The 25,972-nt window shown below is 46.7% G+C and overlaps 3 protein-coding genes across 3 annotated transcripts; 2 read left to right on the forward strand and 1 right to left on the reverse strand.

Moving 5' to 3' along the window:
- Nucleotides 1–14,938: 14,938 nt before the first annotated feature.
- Nucleotides 14,939–17,258, forward strand: LOC128708566 (uncharacterized). Its single transcript, XM_053803544.1, has 4 exons — nucleotides 14,939–15,362; nucleotides 15,441–15,828; nucleotides 15,902–16,276; nucleotides 16,340–17,258. Exons 1-4 carry the CDS (start codon nucleotides 14,939–14,941, stop codon nucleotides 17,256–17,258), a joined length of 2,106 nt encoding a protein of 701 aa, XP_053659519.1.
- A 1,601-nt stretch (nucleotides 17,259–18,859) lies between these two features.
- On the reverse strand, nucleotides 18,860–21,890 carry LOC128708235 (coiled-coil domain-containing protein 39). Its single transcript, XM_053803195.1, has 3 exons — nucleotides 21,515–21,890; nucleotides 19,086–21,434; nucleotides 18,860–19,020 (listed from the first exon to the last, which is right to left on the reverse strand). Exons 1-3 carry the CDS (start codon nucleotides 21,888–21,890, stop codon nucleotides 18,860–18,862), a joined length of 2,886 nt encoding a protein of 961 aa, XP_053659170.1.
- An 803-nt stretch (nucleotides 21,891–22,693) lies between these two features.
- On the forward strand, nucleotides 22,694–24,932 carry LOC128708832 (zinc finger protein ZFP2). The gene is made up of 3 exons (XM_053803813.1): nucleotides 22,694–23,804; nucleotides 23,878–24,075; nucleotides 24,322–24,932. The coding sequence occupies exons 1-3, from the start codon at nucleotides 22,694–22,696 to the stop codon at nucleotides 24,930–24,932; spliced, it is 1,920 nt and encodes a 639-aa protein (XP_053659788.1).
- The last annotated feature ends 1,040 nt before the right edge of the window (nucleotides 24,933–25,972 follow it).

Below are 25,972 nucleotides of genomic sequence, written 5' to 3' on the forward strand. Positions count from 1 at the left end.
GCTTTGTCAGCTGGAGCGAGAACCGGACCGAAATGGGGGTTGTTTTTCGTCAACCCGATGGAAATTGTTCTCACTACACGGGGTTCGTCAGGATATTCGACAACTTTTGGTATTTTTAATTAAATATTGGGACTCTTGCGATTGATTTTGAGCGTGGAACAGGGTAGAATTGAGGTTTTCATATGTACTTTAAATATCTGGTACTACCGCTTGTTGGACAGTACGCTCTCCACGACCTACTATTGTCCTTTTGGACGTACTGAAGTATCATCAACAAGCTGACATTCAGACCGCCTGGCGATATATAACTCATTTCTAACCCAGGTTTGACCTATGCACCGACAAACTCGACCAGGAATCGGATCCAAATGTACAAACCATTCCTACCATTCACGAACGCATAAAATGCACCATTTAACCTCGGTGTGACCTACGGACGAACTGATATCGCGCGTCACGCCGATTCGCGATGGCGGTAAAATTCTACTACCGACCATCTGTCCGCCAGCATTCCGCGCGACCATTGCCAGCAGGCTACCGGACTGCAAACAATTAACGATTGTTATTCGCGCGCACTGTCAAAGCGCTTCCCCGGTGCTTCCTAGCGGTCTTCGGATTTATGTTTTCTCCCCGATTTTGGCACAATCGTAATCGCACTAGCGCGCGCGGGGCCTGATTATGATGATGATTATGATTATATCATCATGTAACGTATTTATTTTATTATCACTAGGTGGTCCACGAACCATCTGGAAGGATGGAAAACTGGCGGGATGGATTAAGCGACCTACTGCCAGCCAAAATCGACTTCTAACAATGGTTTATCGCACCATTGACATCACCCCAGTCCGGGCGGGCAGGGTAAAACACGGGGCCAAATCCACACGACGACTTCTGCCGCAAGTCAAACTTTTGCGCCAGAACGCAAACCCATCCACTCTCGGATTGTCTCGGTGCGGTGCTGCGCTCCAGTGTGTGTACTACACCCCGCCGCGAGGTTACACACCCCCCGGAAGCATTCGACCAGGGAGGTCTAACCGAAAAATTACGCAAAGTATAATGATCTTGCAAAGACTCACTCACCCCTCATGCGCCCATGCGCCTAGGGGCCAATGGTGAACTGACGAGCTGCTGCAACACGGCCGTCCTGATATTAATTTCTGGAGCTAAATATCGCTCGGTGAAGGAATCTGCCAACTGACATGGAATTCGAGCCACAATCAATGAAACGCTAGCACTTGAAATAGACTACTCGGATGAAGCATAGAACAGAACTAAATCACGCATATAAACAAATAAGCTTGACAGACGCACTTTGACAGTTTCAATCGTTGTTTTGTTTACGTGCATCTCCTCCTGCCGACGATGGGGAGTTCTGGAGGAAGTGGAACACAAATCGCAATAAAACAGAGAACCTCTTAAATCCTCAATTTTATGAAACAAAAAAACCCTAACACAGTCGCACAGCGGGAACGATGCGGTAGCAAAACGGTTTACCAACCTCGAGTTGCAGAAACAACGGTGGCAGCTGGGCATCGGGTACTGAGCCTGTTTGGAGTGCTGAGCTTAGCGAAACAAAAGCGCCCCTCAGTTGGGGGTTTTATTTCAACCCGCAGGATTCCTCGCAGATGGCCGAACAAGGCTTCGCTGGTAAGTGACTGCTTCAACTTCAAAATATCTGTCCTTTCGGTTCGGTATAATCAAACCACGAGTTCGCCCCATATTTTCCCGAAGAAAAAATGGATAAAACGGCACGATCCCCTCACAGCACGTGCCGCATATGTGGCGCGCCTTTTACACTCTAGCCAGTAGTGATGGAATGCGTCGGTAACCGATTTACCGCAACCCGTCAGCCGTACCACAATAAGATTCCAAAAAAGTCTCAAACTGCAGCCTATCGGGTTTTTAACGTTTCACGGAACGTGCTGCCAACATGAAACGGTTAGAGCGATCTAAACGAATCGATGCCAGTATCAAAACAAAGGTAACGAAACCTACCATCGAAGGGATGCCACACGGTTTCTCTGGCAAAGCAAACGACAGACACACAAATCATATTTTCATGGTTTGAGGTATTTTATCAGCGCGAGAACATCTTTCAGCACCATCGGATCAGAGTTCTTAGGAATGTTCCATGCTTGGAAGCGGAAGAGATCGAGTAGCTATTCGGATTGTTTTTATTATTAGTCACTAGAGGATTGGTAGACCATCGTTGGGCCGGAAATGATACCAATTTCCAACCGTGATGATGATCCAAACAAACGATGAACGAGCGGAAAGCACGAGAAAGATACCTTCGCCATGACATCTCAATCGTCAGAAGATCCCAGACCCGTGTGTTTCATGACTGTTGCCGATGCCCAGATGGCAGATAACCGTTGTGACAACGAATCATACTTAATCGCTACAATCGTCCGCATCATGCTCATCGTCCATTCTACCCCGACGACGTTCGCCTGCAACAGGCGCGTACACTCGCTGACTGCGAATGGGCACACAGGGCAAGGAAGCGAAGTTTAGGCCGCGACAACATACGCCAAACATTCACGATGACGACGACAGTGATTGCCATCGTATGAATAAAAAATTAAACAAAAATAACTTGATTATATCAATCAATTTATCACATTCCCCGAGCGTCTCCGGGACGGGAACAAAGCAAAACATCGCAAAACGGAGGTTGCTGTTGAGACGATCTGCCCGTATCGGCCCACGTACCCGAAGGAAGGAAGTTTGGCGCTGCAATAACGACGACGCTTTGGCGTCCGTTGAGCAATAGCAAATCGTTGTTTGCTTATCGGATGGAACGGTCTCATTAGTGGCTATATTGTTGCTATAATGAGCCTCACATTATGACAAATGTGAGAGATGAATTTCGCTGCTAGCTTCAGCTAGATCGTCTTCCTGTACCCTGGACGTCTCCATGGCGCTGAATCCCGGGAAGGATTGCGTGCCTACAGCTCGAAACTGCACCGAACTCGAAAGCGCTCCTGGCATTGGCTAGAAACGAATGGGTGCGCGTTTTCCCAGACTTCGATGCAACCGGACATTAGACACATTGGCAAGATGGTTCGCTGGAAGTGAGAAGCACCCCATCGATCGTGGCGTGATCGACCCATCGATCATGCCTAGTTTTCGTTCCGGTTAACCCGAAAATCCTCACCACTCGCTGCTCGCTTGGAAAAACGGAACGGAAAATAATTTCCGGACCTGCCCCATCTCCGGGGGAGATCTCCGGTGAGAGAATCAGCATGCATCCTAGCTACCATATTAATTACAGTGGGATTCGGGGAGTACCTGTCTTCAACAACAACAAAAAAAAACAGAATCAACCAAACACTTCTTCTTCTAAGACCATTACGTATTAACACACCTGAACGGTGTAGGTACCCCCGAGACGCGATCACCGCGGGCGAAACCACCTTTAATAAGCTGCCAATAAGATGCTGACGATTCGCCGAACATCAGAAGAAATGCCGGCCGTACGGAAAGTGCCAGCTCGCTCGTCGGTGGCAAGTGAGCCATTGTAGAGCGAAGACTAGATCTTTTCCACTAATTTGCTCCCGGAGCTTCCCCACCGGGCGGCGAACCCGACACCGGCCGAATCCCGCGATCGAAAGGCTTGCTGCGCGTTGTTTCATCCGTCCGTCCGTCCGTCCGTCCGTGTGGTTGTGTTTTTTTTCCCCGTGTTGCCCCTTTTTTTCGGGTGTTAGATAATCGAATCTTTTAAAACCACGAATCAAACTGCGCGGATCGATCGAACGGACAGGACTCTCTCTCTCGACTCTCCCCAGGGAAGGCAACGGTTACGGCAACCGTGCAATAGTAACAACAGAAGCAGAAGCAATAGCTCGACACCACGGGGTAAAAGGGTAATTTTCCCGAAGGCAACTTTTCAGCTCCACCGCGGGAGCCCTTTTTCAAACTGGCGAGCTCTACCACCCACCGATCCGGGAAGTTGCGCACCTTTCTGGCCGTTAGTAAGTACATTATCTACGTCTTACCCCGAGCAAGCGGATAGAAATCCTCGGCTCACAGTGAAGTAGATGAATAGGAGCAAAAAAAAAAAACCCCATCCCAACTTTGCCGCAATTCTTCCAACGCACGAGCTGAATAAAAGATCCCGAGTATTCGTTTCGTTTTCCGGGACCTCGAAAGCGATGAAGCTTTGCCGCATCTGGCGGCAGGCGGGCAAAAGGGTTTTTTCTCCCTTCCATACCATCCCGGGCCGCGGCCACAGATTCGGCGTAACTGTAATGGCAATAATGATAATAATTATAGGAATGAAAGACGCGTTTTTGAATATCATTATTGTTGTGTTATTGTAGTTGCTCCGTTCCACGCGCTCTAGGTGCAAACAATGATAATCTCTAATGGTGGGCCAATCGAGCTGATGATTTGTTGTTCCATCATCTTTACCCGCTCCTTCTGCTGGGCCGATGCTGCCGTTCTGCTCGTGGTTTCTCAATTTTCATCGCTTTTTTTTCCTGTCTTCTTGGCCGCAACGCTGGCAGAAAATCATTCATCCGCGGCCTGCTGAAGTGTTGCCGAAGCGTGTTTGTGTGTGTGTGAGTACCCAGAAAAGCCCGGACAACTGTTGGGAGACGGGCCGGCGATTTCGGCATCTGATGAAAGGTTCAAACTCAAACGCACCGCAGGTGATCGGTATCATTTGATACCGTCCGTGTCGATTCGTTTCGATGATCTTCGACCTGATCGGTCCGGTGTACAGAAGGGGGTATATGATCTACCGCCACGAATAGGATGCAGGGGCAACTGCACAGAAACCCGGTCTTGGAGACAAAGTGCGGCAGCAGTTGGTGACTAACCCACCGGCCACCTTCCTCCGCGGGATGAAATGATCTATTAACGTCAACAAAGTTGCATTCAAAACCTTGCCCCGTCAAAGCCATGATAGATCGCGAATGGAACTGATCGTCAATCAATGGAAGGGAGGAGGAACACATCCTTCAATTTAGTAATTATGACAATATTGAGCTGCCGCCGTATTGCTTCGCTTCATCGTCACTACAATGAAAGCCGCCCGCTAATGAATGTTACTGTAACAATGAGCTCATATTTACAATTAACATTCTGCTGATTATTGCTATGTGGTCAGAAGCCGCATTGAGCGAACGGTGTTGTGGCGGGCAGAGTATGGCAAATATGGATTTGAAATGTTTCATTCGTTTTAATCAGACCGATAGATGTGCCAAGATATTTGTCGATCAAATCAAGTAAATTTAGGATATGTTTAACATTTCCTTTCCCTTACTGTGTAATCGTAATGGGTTGATTTATTTATGCACAATCACTAATGTTAATTGAAAACACTCGTTGTAGGACCCTTCAATTTGGCAGACTGGAAAAACGCATTTCTTTCGTTTGCAAGCAGCTAATGTGATGATGAAATCTACACTGATGATCCGTGCCGAATATCCTTGTCCCTCCGTCATCAGGTTCACGCTCACTCGCTTTGCTGATGCACAACACGATACACTAACGATGTCTCCATTGTTGTGACAGCGGTAAATGGCAGCTCGTATCAGCAATCTCAACCACAGCAACGGTAATGATCTAATCAACGGAGCGTTTTTTTTTTGCACCCCTAAGTAAGTCGATCTTGATGTGTATAATGGATATATTCTTATCGGTTCCAGTTGATCGTGTGGTTTACGATGCGGTTTCCTGGAACATCCGTTCTTGTTGCGATGTTCGGACAGAGTGACAACACGTGCAGACGGTGCGCTACAATTAACATCCTTTTCATGTTTGACTACAAGATCAGGTGGCAATTGTTCCGAAGCTACCGTGGCATCCGCACTGTCTTGAAGCGCTCTTGAAAGATGCAACTTTTGCTTGTTTGGCAGCTCGTGCTACTGCTTCAGCCCACTTACAATAATGCTCGATGCAATTCAAGCGCTCTTGGCGATGTATGGACTGCGTAAAACGCCCGAAAGACATTCAACAACTATTCAGAATCGGATTTTCTAACTGACTTTCCCAGGCTCAAAATGCTCGTTGCTGCCCCTCACAAAAGACGAACTTGAGTGGAAAGGTATTTCAGCTATTTATTCCAAATATTTCCTTACCGTTTCGTAAACCTTACAAGCGCCGTATGACGCGTTACGATAATTGTTAGGTTTGCGACTCACAATGCGTGCGGGAGCGCGCTAAACGTACAATTTGGCGTGCAAATGAAAGCAAAGCGGCCAACCCCAACTGATGCTGGTGGCATTTGTGCCTTGCACGACGCATAACAACCCTTCAAGAAACGACTCGAGACGAAAGTCAAAAAGTCCCGGGCCGGGAATTTTCCCGGCGGGTTCAACTTCAAGGTGCGAACAAAGAGCTATACGGCTCGCTTCCGGAAGGTGCAATTGAAATCTCGAAACAGCATGAAACCTTCATCTTCGTGGCGCGTCTTGCAAATGTCCTTTTTGTTCCCCCCGTAACGAAATTCGACACCGGATGTTGAAACAATGCACCGACATCCCTACTCGTTTGTACGGGCCTGTACGCCAGTGTGGTCGTATCGAGCCTTTGGGCATGGCGCAATGAGTTTGTAATTGTTGATACTTGACGAACGCTATGACAAGGGAGGAAGGAAACAAAGGAGGGCTTGCCGAAATAGCATCACATCGGGCTTTGGTTCATGGCGCGTTCCGAAACGATGATCCAGAGTTGAATGCAGAAGCCACCCTAAAATGCGGTGGCACATTAATTTATTTGCATCCCCGAAAGAAGCCATTGGTGGACAATGAGGTGGATCGGGAAATAGCATGGCCAAATTGATTGGAAATTGTGGTTACCACTGATGATGATTATTACGCTGAATGAACGGATGCATCGATGGGAAATGCATCTGATATGGTGTAATGAAGTACGGAAACAGATCCTTCAAAAGCATATTACGATCCCCCACAGCGAGCATTGATGAATGAATTGATGGATTTATTATCTATCATTGATTAGAGGACAGTCCAATGTTTGTTGTGAGGAAAAATGTGTATAAAACCATTTTTACAAAATCAAACATATTCTTTGTTGGTTCTGCAACTACCTTAGTAATTGTTGATGAAATAATATTAAGTAGTTGCTTTAAATTATATTCTCACATGAGTATCCTTTTAATCGCATTGTGTGCCTTTCAATTAAAGCCCAACATAATTCTAATGATGGCTACGGAAATGCCAAAACCGTACACGATGCAGACGCACGATTGCTGTTCCTTTTGTCACCCGGGCCAACTCACGGCGAGAAGGCACAGCGGTAGCCACTAATTATGTGTCCCGTTTTTTCCGTTGCTGTAGGAAAAATCCATCCAAAATCCAAGCGCTACCAAACAAACCCAAGAAGGAAAAGCATTTTTTTGTTGTTGTGTGCTTACCTTGGTAATTTCTCTCGCGCACAAAAAAAGAACTGCAACGCGTTTTATGCTAATATGTGCGCATTTCGCGTCCACACTTTTAGGGGGGGGGGCATTGCTGTTCGCTTTTTCGGGTCGACATGTACGGAACATGTGTGTACAGTTCGATAAGAAAAAAGGGGTTCGAAACGCCAGCATAGTAATGTACAAACTTAAGCAATATGGACACGCATTTCGTGTACGCAAAACAAGGCTAACGCCAACATTGTTTTTGGTTTTTTTTTTTCTTCGTTCGAAATCTTCTCAGCCCCAGCTGATGATGACGGTGAACAATAAACGGGGCGTCAACGAGAACTGCCTCCGTACTTTGCCCGTATTCCCGGGGGCTCGAAGTCGTTTCGCCCGCTTTGTCCCCTCCCAGTACAGGTCGGTCAATTAATGTGTTTGCTGCACAAATCTGTCAAACGTAAAAGCGCATACAGTTTGTCGCTCTTTGCCCATTTTTATGCACAGCAAGGGAAGGTGAACAATGATAAATATCACGCACGAAACCAAACGGCCGGGGGGGAAAACGCATTGCCTTACAGCCTGAAACGGGCAACGGCAGTTCCCACGCTGCTGGAAGGCTAACAGTCGCGCTGCCGTTTGCTCCGGATTTTTTTTTTCCCGCTGGCGTTAAGACGAAGAACCCTCCAGTGTAACGCCTCCGCCACTTGAACGTCGCGCTTCCGTTTTTTTTTGCTACGCGAAGAAGTTACGCATAGAACACAAACTCCGATGCAAGCAAAAGGAGCTGCTGTTGAGGTATTTTGACATCGTGAATGGTCCTTACGGCGAAGGGCCCTCTCTTCTTGTACTGTGGAGGGTCTTTAGAGCATTGTTCGAATGCGAGTACTCGCGTCGGTAAAGAACATATTGGAAATCAATTCAATTACGTTCTTAAACACATTTCTTAAAACAACTAAAACCAAGCTTAAGGAAATTCAAGCAATATAATGCATATATTAACAGTACGTAAACGATTGATTGGAAACTCCTTAATTTGTTTGCAATCTTATAAACAAACTGCAAGGCTAATTTATAGGCAAAAAAAAAGCCTTAAAAGAATAAAAATCATAAAAGATTTTTTTCCCGTTCCATTCCACGCATAAAAAAAACAGAGAAACAAACGTATAATAAATTCCCCTTCCCAAAATATCGAAGGACGTGCTCCATAAGTGGTTCTTCAAGAGCAGGAAGTAAGGATAAGCGAAAATAAGTCTTCAATACACAGCATCAGTTGAAGTGCAACACGGCACAACTCCGGTGTTCCGAGACAATCTTCCTAGCGCCTTGGCACCCCCCCCCCCCCCCCCTCCTCCTCCGGCTCCCCCCACCAGATACACATACACGGCGCAGGGGTGGGTTACAGTTTGATGACGACAACATGATGTATCATCATAGTTCAAACTGCAGGGATGCCTGATCAATTTCGCACGCAGCATGAATTTGCTTTTATTTAATGCAAGATTCTGATAATATTATTTATAACAATCTATATGAAATATACGTTTGGCGCAAACCGGGCCTCCTCCTTCTCTCCATCTTCGTCCCTCCCTTGTTTTTTTTCCGTATCCACGGCAAACGACTTCTTTTCTCGACTTCGGCTCGAGCAACGTGTCCTCGCACGGCTTGCCACTGTTGTTGTCAAATTTACCCCAGCATCTTGTTCGCTTGCCACCCATCGTATCCTGGCACCGTGTGTGTGTGTGTGCGAGTGTGTGTGGAGCGGAAAAAATTCCCCAAAGGGTGAACTGAAAAGTCACAACACTGTTCCATCTGTGATAGAGTTGAACCACAAGAACAATACCTGTACCGTTCGATCAGTTATTTTACGTGAATGAACGAGTTTCGTTTGACAAATTATGTTATTGCAGTTTAGAATTGTGCGTTGAATGTAACGGAAATTAAACGAGCAGTGAAGCAGGTTGAATGACGCACGTTGAACGGAAAGTAACGCAGGTCGAATCGTCCGTAACGCAGGTTAAACGGAATGTAACGTAGGTGCAGCGACCTGGAACGGCAGGTTGGGCGAACTATATGAACGATATATAATATGAGAAACAAAAGAACGAAAGATCTTCACAAAGAACGAAGCGATTCACTCCTATTAATACACAACTAATGATTTACCCCACCCTAATCTGTGAGAATATTTTTCTCAAATGAAATAATCTTTTTATTAATTCTATCTTATTGCCTTTAATTTTTCACTTTCTTCGACACAGATCCTTTTCGTGCTAGCCACTCGCACTCGGCATGGGTGCTGATTCAAAAGCACCTCTGGAAGGTCCCTACAAAACACTGCAAGCTTCTTCGTTTCGCTTCGACCAAATGGAACGCAACAGCAACCGAAACAGTGGTAGCTAAAAGCATTTTTTTTGTGCCAGGCAAGTCTCAAAGTGTTTGCCTGTACCCCGAAGGCACTTAGGAACACTGCTCCCCATTTCGTTCTCGCCGGATGAGGAGGGGCAGGGTATATATCCTTAATGTTACGGAATGGGGGCACATAACGTGTAGAAGAAAGCACAACCGAGGGCGCCATGAATTATGAGCAAAACGATATACTTGACGTACATGCGACCGAAAAACATAATTCCATCCCTGGCAGAGGGAAACGCCGATGGGTTGCAACCGTCTCGGACCGTTTCGTTTATCGTCTTATCGTCCTATTTCGGTAGCTACGGTGCGTTGTGGGGCTCTAGGATGCTTTCTTGTATGCTCTCCCAAGCTCGTAGTTCGCTTGTAGCTGAAGGAAAAGGATTTTATTTGACTGTTCTTCGTCTTCTTGTACGTTCGTGAGCCCGTGCCTTCCGATAGGGACGCTTGCCGTAAGCCAGACAAGTGCCAATAAACGCTGGCAAGTGTGGTAAGCATGAGTGTATGAAGCATGACACACGGACGTTGGTCGTAGCGAGCGAGCCAACATAAACAAGCGTACACAAGCTTCCCTTGCTTCCGTTCTATTTGCTTTCTACGGCCTCGGTCCCATTCCGACACATTTCACCGTCACACGCCATCCAGAGGCAGGGCGTGATTGAATTTGCTCACCCCGGTCCCTCCCAAACCGCTGGGAATTTATTTCCAATTTTGCTTCAAACAAAACGATGACCCACCCGTAAGTCGGTGGAAATATTGTGGAAAACCACTCAATAAACTCATCTCGCTTGCTAGTGCGGTAAATCAACAGCCGGCGAGCTGTGCGAGAAGGTTCGCCGAAAATTGGATTTTTCACTTTGGCGGCCCAACACCCCAATGTCCGGCACACCACCCGCCTAGGTGGAAGGCGAAGGCACGGCAGGAGCAAATGCGATTTACCTTCACCACTCAACAGAGAGCTCACAGTGTGATAATTACGGGAGATTAGATTATTGGCCAGCAGTTTTCGGTGCTGCCGGGGGAGCTTTATGTGGCGGCCGGTACCCAAAATGGGTTATTTTTGGAGCGTGTCGCTACCCTGGTGGTAGTGTCGGTAAGGAACAGGTCAATTTCTATTGAACTCCAACCGCCGCGAGGAGAGTTGCCTTTGATCATTGCCGACTGGGATGTGTTTTTTTTTTTCGTAGCAAAACCGCTACTTTTACCGTTGGTTAAACTGGCGAAAAGAAGTCAATTTTGGTCCGCTTTAGTCTATTAGTAGCTCCCTGCTAGTCTAATGACTCTATCGATTGGACTGAGCCACTGGACCTCCAAGCTACGACAAATAAACCCATCGGTCGGAAGTGGAACATCCCCACTCGTTACCGATCGGTTTTTTTACCATCGTGAAAGGAATCGAGTCCACTAATTATTGCTGCAAAACAATAAACCCTTTCACTGCAGCACTAAATAGCCCGTTGGTAACTTCATTTCCCGTGACAACTTCATTGACCGAGTAGACGGAGCGGTATAAATCGCGACCCATAAAACTGGCCACCCATAGATCATAGACCGTTTCTCAACTCGTCAAACGCAGTGCGAACGGAAACGCACCGGCGGCAACCGTACACACCCACGTGCCATGGGACAAACCTCCCCCCTACCACCACCGAATGGTCTGAGCGAACCGACCCACCAAGATCGACCCGAACCGGGGCGAACGTTTGTGGTTTTCCGAATTTGCATCAAGCATCCCACACTCCACAAGCCGGGGAAAAGGAACTCCTGCCGGGTGGGAAGGAAGACAGACTCTGCCTCTCGCTGCCTTCCTCTGCTACGATCGCAACCCACTGCACCGCGGGAAATAGATCCGACCCTGAAGCTTCTCGCAGAAACCCGGTGTGGGGGCAAAGCAATTTTATTACACCGTGTGCTAAACCACTCACGACGAAATTGGACCACGACCATGTGCGGACGGTATAACGGCTGGCGTTATAAAAAAAAAAAAAACCCACCCAACCCCCATCCCGAACCCGAAAGAACATCAGCACGCGTATTGGCCGCACAGCTTCGCTTCCCGGCATGGGATTGATCGGAGTGCAAATGTTCGGATAAAAAACGGCGTTACAGGGATATCATCTTTTCACACCTTCACACAGTGAAGCAGTGCCGAGTTGCGATACGCACGCGGTTTGAAGGACTACGGTGCTACGGTGATGGGAATGTAACTGCACTCCGGTTTCCATGGCGACCGTTGATCTGCAAACGATCTGCCGTTGTTTTCATAAGTTTCAACAATTAATTCTTGAAGGATGTAAGGATGTTTGCTTAATACTAAACTCTATTCACACGAAGTATGTTTGCGGTATGTTTGTCAAGCGCCCATATTCCTACAGCGAACAGTGAAGCGTTGATGGAATTGATTTTTTTACATCCTTCCTCGCTGTGATGTGTTTTATTCATATGTAAATCTTGCAACCGCTCTCTCGCTCTCCCTCGCTCTCTTTCTATCTGGTCGAAATTCTCAGCCTCACAAAGCCGTATTTCGTTGTAAAATGGTTTGTTTTATGGGCGACATCGTTTCCGTCGCCTGCGCTCTCTTCAGTCACCAACGGGTGATAATTACGATTATGGTTTTTTGATTGGCCACTCATCGCCATCAACGTCACACCGGCTATGGAAATATTATTGCATCGTGCCTTTAACGGAATGGAAAAGCTCTTTTGCTAACTTCCACGACCCGAACCATAAAGGCACACACACACGATACGCCACTACGGCACTTCAACACAAAACCCTTATTCTTCCTTTCCATGCCATTTAACTTCTTCAATATTCGATTCTTTACGAAACCCATAGACTATTAAACAGAAATCATTCTACCACGTCATTTCCATCGTTCAAGCGTTTAATGCTCGTGTCTGGAGGCCTAACATCGGCATCTCCGCCCAAAGCACAGTGATAAAAAAAACCCCGCAGGGCCTTTGCTGTTTACGGTGGTTCAAGTGATTGTTGAGAATGTCCCTTCGGAACAATAGGTTTGTGCTCCGGTTGGCTTTCGTGCAAGTTCGCCAAACAGATACAACGGATAAGCCGGACTTTCCAAGTGGAAGCGACTGGCATACGCTGCAACAATTGCAATTGAGTCGATAGTTTCGCAAACAATTTCCATTGTAGTAGCGTCTTCACGTACCTTAACTCTTTGACGGAGGAAGAGCACTTTCCATTTCGCCAAAGAGATCCCGTTCTCAAGATTCGCCACAGGACGCACGGCGTGACATTTTGCAGCTGCGCATTGCCCAAATACACGCACCGGAACCTTGCTAATGCCTACAAATCGGCATGCCGAACCGATTTAGGACACGAATGAAGGCGGAGCATTCGCGATTCTGGTACAACCGAACCAATCAGCGAGCTCCATCCGATTCAAACAATATTATTAACAATGTTTGGTTAGCTACAATGTAATGGATTGTAACGTTTGATGGTAGTACCGTTTAATGTGTGTGCTGTTTTACGAACTATTTCAACTATACGAACTATATTTAATATTTATGCACATGTTTAAATCATAAGTTGTAGTACGAATACGGAAAGTTCTGTTACTCAAATTCCTTAATGATCTCATCTTAAATTCCGTAGATATTTCTAAACGATGAAAAAAGTTGTTCAACAAACTGCTTTAACTATTGCTTTCAACTGCGGAAACAACCGATTAAACTATCCAGAACTATCAGACCAAACTACAGTATTGTGTTGTGTAAAACGTACGTAGCTAATATACATTAAACAAATAGAAATTCAATATATTTAAGTACGAACTTCCAAATCAGGTATATAACGAAAAAAGAAATTGAGAATTCATCAAATGATACACTAATAATACTAATGTTTACGAATTTTTAGCGCAACGCGGATATTCTAAACCGGGATGATTCTTTTGAGCTGATTTTCATCTATTTGGTTAACCGTCTTTTTAAAATGCTTATTATACCAGTGAATTCACCCACAGTTGATTTCTGTTCAACTGTGGTACTCATCGTCTGGTCGAAATCTCGTATTGTCTGTGGGGTGTATGTGTGTGTGTGTAGCAGAGTCACTCATTACCAGCCGAAACGATTTCTCATGAGTTCCACGCAGGGAAAAGAAAACTCAATCCATTCGCCTAACTCAGGGGACGGCAAAGCGCGGGCTAAATAGATTTTATCCGGCGGGCTAAACATTTTAGAAAAAAACTCCAACAGACAGTTGTGTCTACGAGTTGTTTTATGCAAATCGAAACCTAATGTCCCCAATGCAATGATTATTCATATCATGTGACCGGACGTGAGGATGGCAGCATTTGGTCGATGATATCACAATCGAAATGAACAGCAATATTTTTTTTCTGTTTTCCACAGGTATTCTGAGGATTTCTATGGTGTATTGGTAACGGTGCCGGTATTCACACGACAGAAACGGGTCCTAGAAACCATTCTTACCAATCCCCCATACGCAAGCTTGACTATCTAGCTACGGGTAAATAAAGTCAAAGAAAGCCAAAAACGGAAAGCCTATACCTCTTGTGGTTGTTGTGCCGGTAAGGAAGGGAAGATTCGGAAGATTTCGAGCCAATTAACAAGTAAAAAAAAAAATGAAAAATGCACTACAGATTAAAATAATAATTTTGAAAACACACACGTGTTCAAGTGAAAAATTCGATGTAACCCTACACGTGAAAGGTGTGCCGACCCCTGACATAGCTGGCTGTCAAACTACATGTAAAGTAATGTCAACAATAGAAGTCTGCTGTACAAGAACGAATTGAAATAGGCAAATGAAATAGTTGGTGTAAAATTTGCAAATTGTAGTGAAACTGTGCCGGTTTTTCATTTTCACAACATCGCCATCCCGTCCGTGATTGTCGTTTCATTAGTTATACACTATTTTATCGTCGGCGTACAGTGTTGTAAATGATCACCGGATTCCTATCTGCAAGGGAGTCATGTAAATCGTGAAACTGTTGTGTTTATAGATAAGTGTATGGTGTACAATGTTGGTTCCTAACAGCAGTAGGGTGATGGATAATATGAGGTCCAACCTATGTTCCATGGTGTTATACATTCACTACAATTGAAACATTCCTTTCCTGCCACATTGCTGTGGATACAACTTCAAAACGGTAGTCTCGAAATGTATTCAAAAGTGCTGAACTATCCCACGGCTAGCAACAATACGAACGCACATTCACGCTTCGTGGCCAGTTCCTCGGAGGCAGTTTCCACCAGTACAAGCACGAGATCCTCGTCATTCAACTACGACAACCTCAGCTACGACGATATACTGTGCGCGGTCTGCCGATCGGTTCTTAACGAGCCGGTATTTCTGCCGTGCCAACATCTGTTTTGCCGCAACTGCATCCGTGGAACGATCGAAAAAAACAACCTGTACTGTCCGTGCTGCAGGAAACGGTTTGGCACATGGTATCGTAACGCTTCCCGTGCCAACGGGCTCGTGCACGAGCAGCTTTGGCGTGCAATCCAAAGCCAGTTCCGTGAGCACCTGGATGAAGACAACCCGTCGGGCTCGTTAAAAGGTACAACGGCGCAACAAATCCGTAAGACCCGGCAGACACCGGCAGCGCAATGATCATAAAAGCAAACACTTATCGAAACATGTTTTCTTTTGATTTCAGCGCCAACATCCAGCATACAATTGGCCAGTCACGGAGAAATTGGAAAGGAGTACAAAGACGAATTGAAACGTTTCCAAAAGGAACTTTTCGAAGAAAAGACTAAAGAACTGTCCGCTTCCGAGCAGTACATCATCAATCTATACAAACAGGAAGGTATTATTGACCTTGCTGATAACAGCAGCCATGTTTCTGTGTCCTCGGCCACCACTCCCGATCTGGTAGATAGTGCTGAAGGCGAAAAAAGTGCATTTGAAGCTAATGCACTAGCCAGCTCCGGCTCTGTGGCAGGACCATCGACGATGCGTAAGCAAACTCTGCCAATTACAATGGGGACGCTTAACGGAACAAAGGCCGGACCGTTCACTGCTATCTCACCATCGAGTGGAAGGTAAAGAGCTACGAAATAAATAGGCAATTCTATATTCGGTCGTATTTTCACTCGTTCCATCTTCTACTACCAGTGTCATCTCCATTTCCTCGACGTCATCAGCTGCGTCCGGTGTGACCGCTTCATCGTGCGCTACGTCGTCTGCCTCAGGACGCTACAGTTTAATAAAATCCGTTGCCCAAAAGGTCGGCCGGTCGGCAGAGATTGTCAAACAAAAAGTGCAAGACACAATCTTGCATCGATTAACGGCGGGAAAATTGCAGCAACACCAACGAACTTTGAACGCCACCGATCTGAACAAGAGCGAACTGTGCGTCAAGCCAACCGCAGTGCACAAGCTTGAACGGCGTGGTGTGGAGGGCGAAGGAACCGAATGCGACGATTCGGACAGTTTGAAATCGGAACAGAACCACTTCATTCCGATCGTTCAATCGATGCCGAAAAGCTGGTTAGTGAAAGGGCGAACATTTAGTGCGGAACGTATATTTAATCACAGTTTTTTTTTTTGCAGCTTCTCGTGCAATACATTTCGGCGTGTGCCAACCGTCCGGCCTGTTCCATCGCCGCTAAAGTACGAATCATCTCCGAAGAGCAGTTCGTTTCAGCCGTTAAAACACAAAAGATTGTTGTCGGCATTTAAGGTTGTGAAATTAACAGTTCTAACTCCCCCGAAAATCCTGTGGCCGGAAAGCTGCGAGCAATCGGCGGAGTCCCTTGGGCCTTCTACATTTAAAAAGAAAGTCCCCACCCCAACCAGGACGCCGCGTCCACGTGGCCGTCCTCGTCGTATAAAGCTCAAGTTTACACCCACCAAAATACAGAAACCTTCGGCAAAGCATGCAAGTACCGTAAGTTCTTCCGCCAACAGTCGAACACGACGCACTGTAGTGGAAGGGCCTAGCACTATAAAGGATATTATAGTTAGCGATCAGCAACGACGGGAGCAACAGATTGAAATGGAACGGCGAGATTTTGAGTTTGCCCAAAAGCTGCAACAAAAGCTGAATCGATCGTCCGGTGTAATGCAAGAGATTCTAAGGCAACAGCCTCCGGTTTATCGTAGCACCGGCTATTCGCTCCGCCGCAAAGGCCCTGCCGATGTCAGTGCCAGTAGTGGTCAAAATAATAGCACCATGTTCAACAGCTCGGCCAATAGTATGCCCAGTCCCAGCAGCACAAACAAAACTTCCGCTCAAACGACGCGCAAACGTAAGGCTACCAGCAGTAGTGTGGAAAATGACGTTCCTTCCAGTTCCTCGCCGGCAAAGCGAGTTACAACACAAATGAAAACAAGACGTCAAACGAAACAGTTTCGTATGAAAAATGGGAACGATTCTAGTCTAGATGAACCGCCAGATCATCTGGAAGTACAGCAAAAGCATTCGTGTCCAGCACCACTGCGTAAGTCTACTAGAAATAAGACCCGTTAAGGGGATTGGTACGATTCCTCGCACAACAGCAAACACGTGGTTATCCATAGGGCGCATCAAATCAAAAACATAAATTGTCCTTGTTGTCCTTCATGCAACGTATGCATTGAAAAAAATGGATAAATTTCAACAATTTTTCATACGAATGGAACTGGTTTTGAAGTAATGTTCAAACGGCATGCACCGGACCGAAGAAGTTTTACATGGGAAAATTTCTCTTATTCGCCCAATGTGGTCCTTTCCAATCGGAACGGTAGGAGTAGGAGTTTGGCAAACAGACGTTCTGGTCTGGCCATCCGATAACAGTCTTTAGCGTAAAGTGCAGCAGAAAATCGCAGATGGTGGGCAAAATGATCTCTGCGTTTTCCCTAGAAGTAGAGAAACAATCGGCCAAACAGTGAAGAAGTACCTGGACAAGATGAACTTAATTTCATTATCTTTAATTTAATTATCTTTCATGATTATTCTTCTTCTTCTCTATCGTCACAACAACCGGTACAGTCAAGTCCTGCGTACGGGAGATTGGTAAGGATGGGATTTTGGACCCGGTGTAAAAACCGGTACCGCTATCAAAAGCACCCCCGGTAACGGGGTTGGGGCGCCACCACCCATTCTTTTTGGGTTTTCCGTGTTTAATATTTCATTGTTTGTCCTCGTTTATTGTCAAATTCGTCCATTTTTTCAATGCATACGTCAATGCGTTTCCATTAATTTAAAGCTTGGTGAGAGATGACTTTCAGCTTTATTTTACTGAACTGATGTTTCTGTGTAAAACAGGGGGAGCGAAATGATAATCCAACTAGGAAACTAGAACTGGCAGATGACATCGAACATTTCGAGTCATTTTCTGTATAGAAACATATATCTTGGCAGCAAAGTAATACTCCATTCGAAAAAGTTTATTTTTCTACGTACATACACGCGTCTAGTTTAAGGGATTAACCCGTATGATTTTGTTTATATAAAGTTCAAATACCTGCCCTCTCTATACGCGACAAACACTCCGAGGCGGTGGCAACAATCGGTGCAGAATTGTGTAGAACACCCATCGCAACATTGGTTATTTTGATTGCCACTGGTTTGGCAAAAGAGATTAGGTAACGAACAGTATCAAACGGTAGATATGTATGTGAAGGCACAAAAGCAACAATTCTGTCGATCGGATTCCAATACGTAGATATGTATATTTTTTTCGACCTAATACCTATGTACATGAATGTCATGTTGTGCACAAAGAATTCGGATCTTGCACCGTGGTCCGGGATCTTCTAACTCGCATTCTACAATATTGCATTTACGATAAAGAAACGTAGGCCATATTCCGTGAGCCAGTGGTCTGTGTGCATGGTGTGCTGTTTTTTTGCTTTTTATTTGCGTAGGAAGTCGATATTTTTCTTTTACAGATCAAACAAATGGTGTTGCTATCGTAAGAGTCGCGGAGACTAGATTTTAGACGCATGTGTCCGAAGCGAGGACCTTTCTACATTACTAATGCAGTTGCGGAAGCAAGCAAAACTCAAACTAAAAAATAAGCCACCATAAACGATACACTCGGTAACAGTGCGAGCAAAATAAAGTTATCATCATTATAGAACCGTCGTTTACTTCTTCGCCGGCTTACCGCCGGTTGCCTTGCTTCCGGGGAAGTCAATCAGGATGACCGAAAGCCCCGCACTCATGCGATTATCGAACGATTTCGCTATGTCGTCGGAAGAATCCGTATTGCGCGACGATGTAGTGGTGCAAACCGAAAGACGAGACGCTGGAAACAAAACAATACAATCGTTTTATGCGCTGGTGGCTACAAAAACCCGGAAGATAGCTTACCTTGCTTGGACGAAATCGTATCAACGCGACCGCTGTACTCCGTGCCGTGTGAATTTTCACTTCGCCACGATATTTGACTCTTGGTTCGCTTGATTAACGGCAAACGTAGGCCCCGTTCGTAGCAATGTTTGCTGACCGACGCAGCTAGCTCATTGTTTTGCTCCACCAGATCGGCCAAATGCTGCAGTGCGTTACTGTTGCGCTCTTCCAATTCCTTCAGGTTGAGATCCTTCTGGAATATCAGCATCAGATCATCATCGTTCGTTTTTGCCTTTGCCGCCTTAACTGCTAGCTTCAGCTCTCTCTCAGCGCGCTGAATCTTCGTCCGCTGATCCAGCAACTCCTTCTGGATGCGCAGCAGCACGTCATTACTGTCCAGCCGTACTTTTTGCGCTTGTTCCAGCGCTTTATCGTTTTGCTCCCGACATTCGTTCAGATCGTGTAAGTTCTCCGTGTTCATTGCCAAATCGGACCGCACGCTCTTCAACGCACCCACGGCTTTGCAGTAGTCTTCCTGAATGTTTTCCATTGCAATCATATCCGGGTTTTCGTCTTCCACCTTCTGGAATCCACGCTTATATTTGTCGTTGGCGTAGTTCATTACCTTGAGCGAATTCTCGAGCGCCTTCAGATCTTCTTCGGCTTTAAGAATCTTAACGTTAAGCTCGCTACCCTCCCGCAGCAGCATGTACTTTTCCTGGGCGGTTTGAATTTTGATCTGCGTCGCTGTCACAATCGAACCGTCCTCGTTCTTTCCCAACAGATCCAGCGACAGCTCGTACCGATTCTTTAGCTGGTCGATCTTCAGCGAACGCTCCGTAATGTCCGCACGGAGTTGCGCCCGCTCTTCGGCAAGATATTTCCGTTTCAGCACCAACATGTCCTTCTGTGCGTTAATGTCCACCATACGCTTCCCGATGGCTGCCTCCAACTCCATCCGGTGCCGTTCAAGCGTATACATTTTGTCGCTCTGACTGTCCAGCTGGCGCTCCATTTGTTTGATGCGCATTTTAAGCAAACTCTTCTCCACCAGTCGCTCCTGATTGTCGGCCTTACACTGGCGAACCTTCTTCTCGCCACCCTCGACCAGCAGCGTCTTCTCCTTCGACTTGCCCGACATGCGCTCGATTTCCGCTGCGTCCTGTTGGAAAACTAGACTCGATTGCCGGTAGTCCTGCTGCATTTTAACCATTTGCGCCTGGAACATGCCCAATTCTTGTTTCTTCTCCAGCAGAATGTTTTGAGCATCGGAGAGCTTAGCATGGGCTTGATTTGCTGCTTCCTGCGTATCTCCAGCGCCCTGCATATTGACGATCCTTTCCTGCACCTTCTCCATATTGTAGTCAACGTTGTACGAAATGTCGAGCTGTCGTTTAATATCCTTCCGCATGTTTACAATTGCAGCGCGAATCTTTGTCTTCCCGGACTCGGTTGAGTGTACCTCCACCTTCAGCAGCTTTTCCTCCTCCTTCATCGCGAACAGTTGCTGCTGGGCACGGTACATGGCCGCCGAAAGCCGTTCCGTTTCCGTCTCCATTGCGCGGATTTGCTTTTCTTCCGATTCCACGATATCGTTCAGCTGCCGCAACCGGTCCTGTGCGCACAGGCTCTTGCTCCGGAAGTTGTCCAGCTTGTCGCGGAGCAGCTCGAGCTCGCTCAGGTTCGAATGGATCTGCCGCTCCTTCTCTTCCTCTTCCGTCAGCGCGTGCCGATTGCGGTTCCGCATCGTGGACAGTTTGTTCGACAAATTTTGTACCGCTTTGCGCGTAATTTGGTACTCGTTCGTTTTCAGCTGTACACTATCATTGAGCGCCGTAAGCCTGTTGCGAAGTTTCGACACCTCGACGTTGAGATCGGCTATGCGGAGCTCTATTTCGTGATTGTTTCGTTGCTGTTGCTCGAGAAACTCGACCTGTGCCTGCAAGTCACACTGCAGCATCTCCGTTATCTCGCGCGCACTATCAATCTCCTGCTCCACCGACTTTATACCGGCTTCCCGTTGATTCATGTGCTTTACCGCTTCCTTCCACGTTTGCACCATGTGGCGCCGTTCGTAGTGCGCTTGGCGGAAAAGCTGCGAGGTACGTTCCAGCACCTGCTCCAACGACTTGTACTCCTCGTACAGCGTGACGAGCACCGCCCGGCGTGAGGCCATCCGGTTTTCCAACTGTTTCCGTTTCGCTTCCAGCGCCTCGGCCTTACTGGTGTCCTGTTTGCTGTACTTCTGAATGAGCTTGATCCGTTTGTCGCCATCTCCCATCACCTGCTTCCATTCGGCCAGTGTCCCTTTCGCCCACTTGATGCGCTCGGTATACTTCTCCACGTTTCCCGTCAATTTTTTCATGTCCCCTGAAACAAACACCAACCGAATTATCCGAAGCTATTCCACCGAAAGTAGAACCCTACAAAAGCGGACTGTCTTCGCTTACCTTGGGCGCGCTCATCATGCTTCCTCAACTCCGAGTGGTCCTTTTTTGCATCCGAAAGTTGCTGCCGGAAGAAGGACCGATCGTTTTGGGACACCTTTAGCAAACCGTGCTCGCTGTTGATTTGGCTTTTGTCCACACCGATCAGCTTGGAGTTTTGCTCAAACTCCAGTTGCGCGTTCTTGAGATGAACTTTCAGATTGCCCAACCTTTGATCGCTAACCGTCACCTTGCCCGACGACACCGTCTTGCTTCGGGACAGTCGGTTAATCAGCTCCATCAGCTGCTTGTTCTCCTCATTTGCGATCGGTATGAAGCCACCGTCGGCCAAACCCATCTCCTCCATCGCACGGATAACGTACGGTTGGGCGTCAACCATTTTGAACCACGGCAGAGATTGAATTGGTAACGATAACTTCCAGAAAAGCAATGGCCAGTCGTCTAAAGGTGAAAATTTCGTGTTCCAACGCACACTTGGTAGTTGAAAAGCTGTTTTTCTTCTGACAACAACCTGCCAACTATCGCGACGCCGCGTTGCTATAGACACGCCGAAGGGAAAGGGCGAATCCACGCTCGTGTATATACGACGTATCTATGCATCTACGACGCGATGCAGTATGCGCATGCGGTTGCGACAACTGTTGCATTTCATCGGAATACCCTCCAGCACCGGGCACCAATTCCAATGGATGTGTTGATTGCTGGAGCAAAAAATTTCATAGCCAAAATGATCGCTCATATAAACTACACAGACGCAAGAGTCAAATAATTGCAAGTGATATAAAAGCATTCCATGGCACTCCGGGTTCTGTCAGATGTGCTTTTGTCCTAGACGGAGAAAAGATGAACAAGCGGTGTACGTCGAGGAATGGATGTCAGATAGGACACGCATGCGGAGTATTTACAATTTCTCGCTATTTTCGGATGTTCTGCCATTCAAACGATGCCTTCCCGTTGGCACTTTGGTCGCTGCTACGAACGCCTGCGCAATCTCGTCCCGTTTCATCCGTCAAAATGTGCGCACAACCGAATTCCTATGGCGCAGATATCATTTTCTCGGTTCGATGGTGAAGGACGGAAAGTTAGCTATCGGAAAGAAAACCAAAAAATTCCAACCCTTACTCCAGCACGATCCCAAAACTGTTCGCACCACGGTTGTCCCTCGGTGAGGAAGTGTTAGCGATGTGCACGAAAAGCTTGTCGTGTATTCTGTGCGGCCAGCCGAACTTCCCCAGCATCGATGCATTGCGCGTTAGTTTGCTGAAAGTGACGGCCCGTCCCTTAAAATGTCCGATCTGTGGTGACGAGCTGCTCGGCTTAGACAAGCTGACGATCCACCTGTTCGGTCATTCATTGCTTGAGGATCACCAAAGTGAGCCGCTGCCGCCAGTGAAAGATGAAAGCATCAAACCGAGTACGACCTTTGCAGCGAGCTCGTTCAAAACGCTACGCAAAGTGCGTAAAAAGGTAGCGCATGAACCGGAAGGGAAACAGCAGAACCCGTGCGGCAGCGATGGTCGAGCGGGCAAAATGTCGGTAGAAAATAGCCAGTATTCCACCGACGCAAACCACTGTTCCGAGTGTGACGTAGCGTTTCGTAACGCGGCACTGCTTAAGATGCACCGGGAGGTGTTCCACGACAGTAGCAACATTGCCGTAACAGCGCGGGACGGTGGATTCGATAAGCGTTTCCACTGTCACATTTGTCCGAAGGAATTCAAAATGAAGGGATCGCTAAAGATACACATGCGAGTGGTGCACGAGGCGGGATCGAAGAAAATGTGCTTGGACAGCAATGCGACGGCATCACGTGCGGTGCAAACCGCTACTGACACTACCATGGCAACGGATGTGACTGATCACAGCAGTCCCTGTGGCCTGGCTGTGGATGCGCGCCCAGCGATGGTATCGATGTCGATGATCAATGCACATCCTAATTTGACACTCTTCCAATCGCCAGTGTCCCCGGTCAAGGAAATCAATTCCACGCCAGTTCCGACGGAAGCTCACATCATTCAGATTATTGATCCTCGCCAGCTCGCACAAGTAGTTTATCTTCCACCGAACAGTGCCACACAGACACAAGTTAGCCTTCCTGCGCACCCAATGGCTCAGGATGCTGGAGGAGTCTCGCCACAGCAAGGAAGGGACAGCTTTTCTCTTCCCTCCTCTCCCCAGCAGCAGCAACAACAGCAGCAAGGACACGAAAGCACAAAACAATGGGAGTGTGAGGTTTGCCGGAAATCATTCACAACGAAGTACTTCCTCAAGAAGCACAACCGTCTCCATACGGGTCAGTGCAGTCGAATGCAGTGAGTGAGTAGCTGCGGTAACACGGTTTACTAATCAGAGCTCCTTGCTTGCAGGTGAGATGCCGTATACCTGTGGGATCTGTCACAAATCGTTTACGTTTCAACAATCCTACCATAAGCATCTGCTTTACCACAGTGACGAAAAACCGCACGTTTGCTCCGTGTGTAATCGCGCCTTCAAGGAACTATCTACGCTGCACAACCATCAACGCATACATTCCGGCGAAAAACCCTTTGCATGTGAAACTTGCGGTGGGTAGTGTTGTGCTTAATGAATCTTTCGAGCAAAGTCGTTCCTATGAATCTGTAGATAGGAGGTGACTCCAAAAATTCATGAAACCGTAAAAATAACTGAAACTTTGCAATGGAGATTCCGATTAGTTCATTCATTCCAAAGATTCATTCGGATTCGTGAATCTGAATTAGATAACACACTCAGATCAGACACTAGTGGTGAGCAGTGTTACAAAAACGTATCTTTTTTCCATTTGCTCGTAGGAAAGTGTTTCCGGCAGCGTGTGTCGTACCTGGTTCACCGACGGATTCACACCGGATTGATGCCGTACAGATGTTCCGGTTGTGACAAAAGCTTTCGCTACAAGGTATCCCAGCGCACCCACAAATGTCCGGCAAGTCCACCCGGGACGGTGCAGCGGAAAACTGGTGATCTTTTGCAGAAATTGCTGCAATCGTCTTCGATACTTCCCGAGGGTTCTTCCACGATGCAACGGCAGGAGAAGGAAGCAATGCTCATGGGTGAACCACTTTGCAATGTCGAGCCCACGGAGGAAGATGATAAGCAGACGGCCGATTATGTGAACCGTACGCTGGACGAACTGGTAAAGGGAACGTACGATAAGCTAGACATCAGTAACGCTTCCGCAGCTGCCTTGCTGTACGATCATCCATTGCAGACCCAACAACTGTACGGTGACACTGGGATCGCTAATCAGCTGCAACCACTATCAGAGCAACCACAACCGCAGTCTTCGGCAAACAGTGAACCAAATTTCCCTCGAATTGAAAGTTTGTGCCTTCTTTCGCCCAGTGCCTTTGACAGTGGTCAACTGGAAGATTTGGAAGGGCTCAAGCTAGATAATGGATGGTGATCACGAGATACCGATCTATTAAGTGGTAAAATCTATAGTATTCTAATACCAAATAGCGACTTATTCGAACTTGTATCTTAAGAAATGTTTGCAAACTACCAACAGCATTAAGGTTTTCTTCCTAAATGCATTAAATTACTCGAAATGAATATGATACACAGCAACGCAATATAGTAACAAAGCGATGTACGTGGTGGGAATAATATTAATTATGGCATAGAAGTATATTTCAACATTTCTGGTCAAGTTCGCGAGCATATTTATGTGTCTCTGAACCACCTCGCTCGCAAGCCCTCGGAAGCATCGCAACATATAACCTCGAAACGCTCAAAATGGTAGGTAAACAAAGGCATCAATAAATACAAACGGTGTCGCAACAATCAGCGACTTACAAAACAGCTGATATTCCTTGAGATTTATGTTCTGCCCGATATCACTCACACTAAATCAACATACGGATATCGTACACACACACTCATCCGGCGCAGCCAACGGTGGGCGCAGCAAGGTTGCGTAGATTTGAGCTTGTGGCCATTCTCAGCACTAATTTGACAGTTCTAGGCATCAAGCGAATCTATTCTTTCCAACCACCTAATAGATAGCAATTAAAGCATTGCTTCATTTGCTGCAATTTTTAAGTCCAATAGATTATTTTTAATGCAGTTTTGGAACGATAATGAGGTTGAAAGGAACGCATGCATACATAAATCGTTGGTTGGTTGGCTGTCAAATTTCAAACCAATTTTTCTACAGCGCTGCTAATGGCATGCACGTGCTGCCACCTCCTAGATCAGTGCGTACTGTACGTACACGCCTGTGCAGTGTAAATGTGTGCGTGTGAACGAAAATCTGAAAACAAATCTAGCAGCGACCTGCTCATTGTATTGTCAGCGGATGGCAGAGTGAAACTGTTGCGAGGAAAAATCAGTCCTAATCGAACGGAAAGAACTCTAGAGCCAGTGATTTCAAGGTGAAATAGACATTTGGGCTGAGATCTGGCCGTTTGAATGCAGCAGTGACGCTTGGCAATCAGATGAGTT

The sequence above is a fragment of the Anopheles marshallii genome, chromosome 2 (assembly GCF_943734725.1).
Source record: "Anopheles marshallii chromosome 2, idAnoMarsDA_429_01, whole genome shotgun sequence".
Taxonomy (NCBI): Eukaryota; Metazoa; Arthropoda; class Insecta; order Diptera; family Culicidae; genus Anopheles; species Anopheles marshallii.

Coding starts and splice junctions, on each gene's coding strand:
- LOC128708235 (XM_053803195.1), bottom strand. CDS start 21,890: ATGGTTGACGCCCAACCGTACGTTATCCGTGCGATGGAGGAGATGGGT. Junction 21,435..21,514: donor GCATGATGAGCGCGCCCAAG/GTAAGCGAAGAC, acceptor TGTTTGTTTCAG/GGGACATGAAAAAATTGACG. Junction 19,021..19,085: donor TACGATTTCGTCCAAGCAAG/GTAAGCTATCTT, acceptor TTTTGTTTCCAG/CGTCTCGTCTTTCGGTTTGC.
- LOC128708566 (XM_053803544.1), top strand. CDS start 14,939: ATGTATTCAAAAGTGCTGAACTATCCCACGGCTAGCAACAATACGAAC. Junction 15,829..15,901: donor ATCTCACCATCGAGTGGAAG/GTAAAGAGCTAC, acceptor TTCTACTACCAG/TGTCATCTCCATTTCCTCGA. Junction 16,277..16,339: donor CAATCGATGCCGAAAAGCTG/GTTAGTGAAAGG, acceptor TTTTTTTTGCAG/CTTCTCGTGCAATACATTTC.
- LOC128708832 (XM_053803813.1), top strand. CDS start 22,694: ATGTGCACGAAAAGCTTGTCGTGTATTCTGTGCGGCCAGCCGAACTTC. Junction 23,805..23,877: donor GCACAACCGTCTCCATACGG/GTCAGTGCAGTC, acceptor CCTTGCTTGCAG/GTGAGATGCCGTATACCTGT. Junction 24,076..24,321: donor CTTTGCATGTGAAACTTGCG/GTGGGTAGTGTT, acceptor ATTTGCTCGTAG/GAAAGTGTTTCCGGCAGCGT.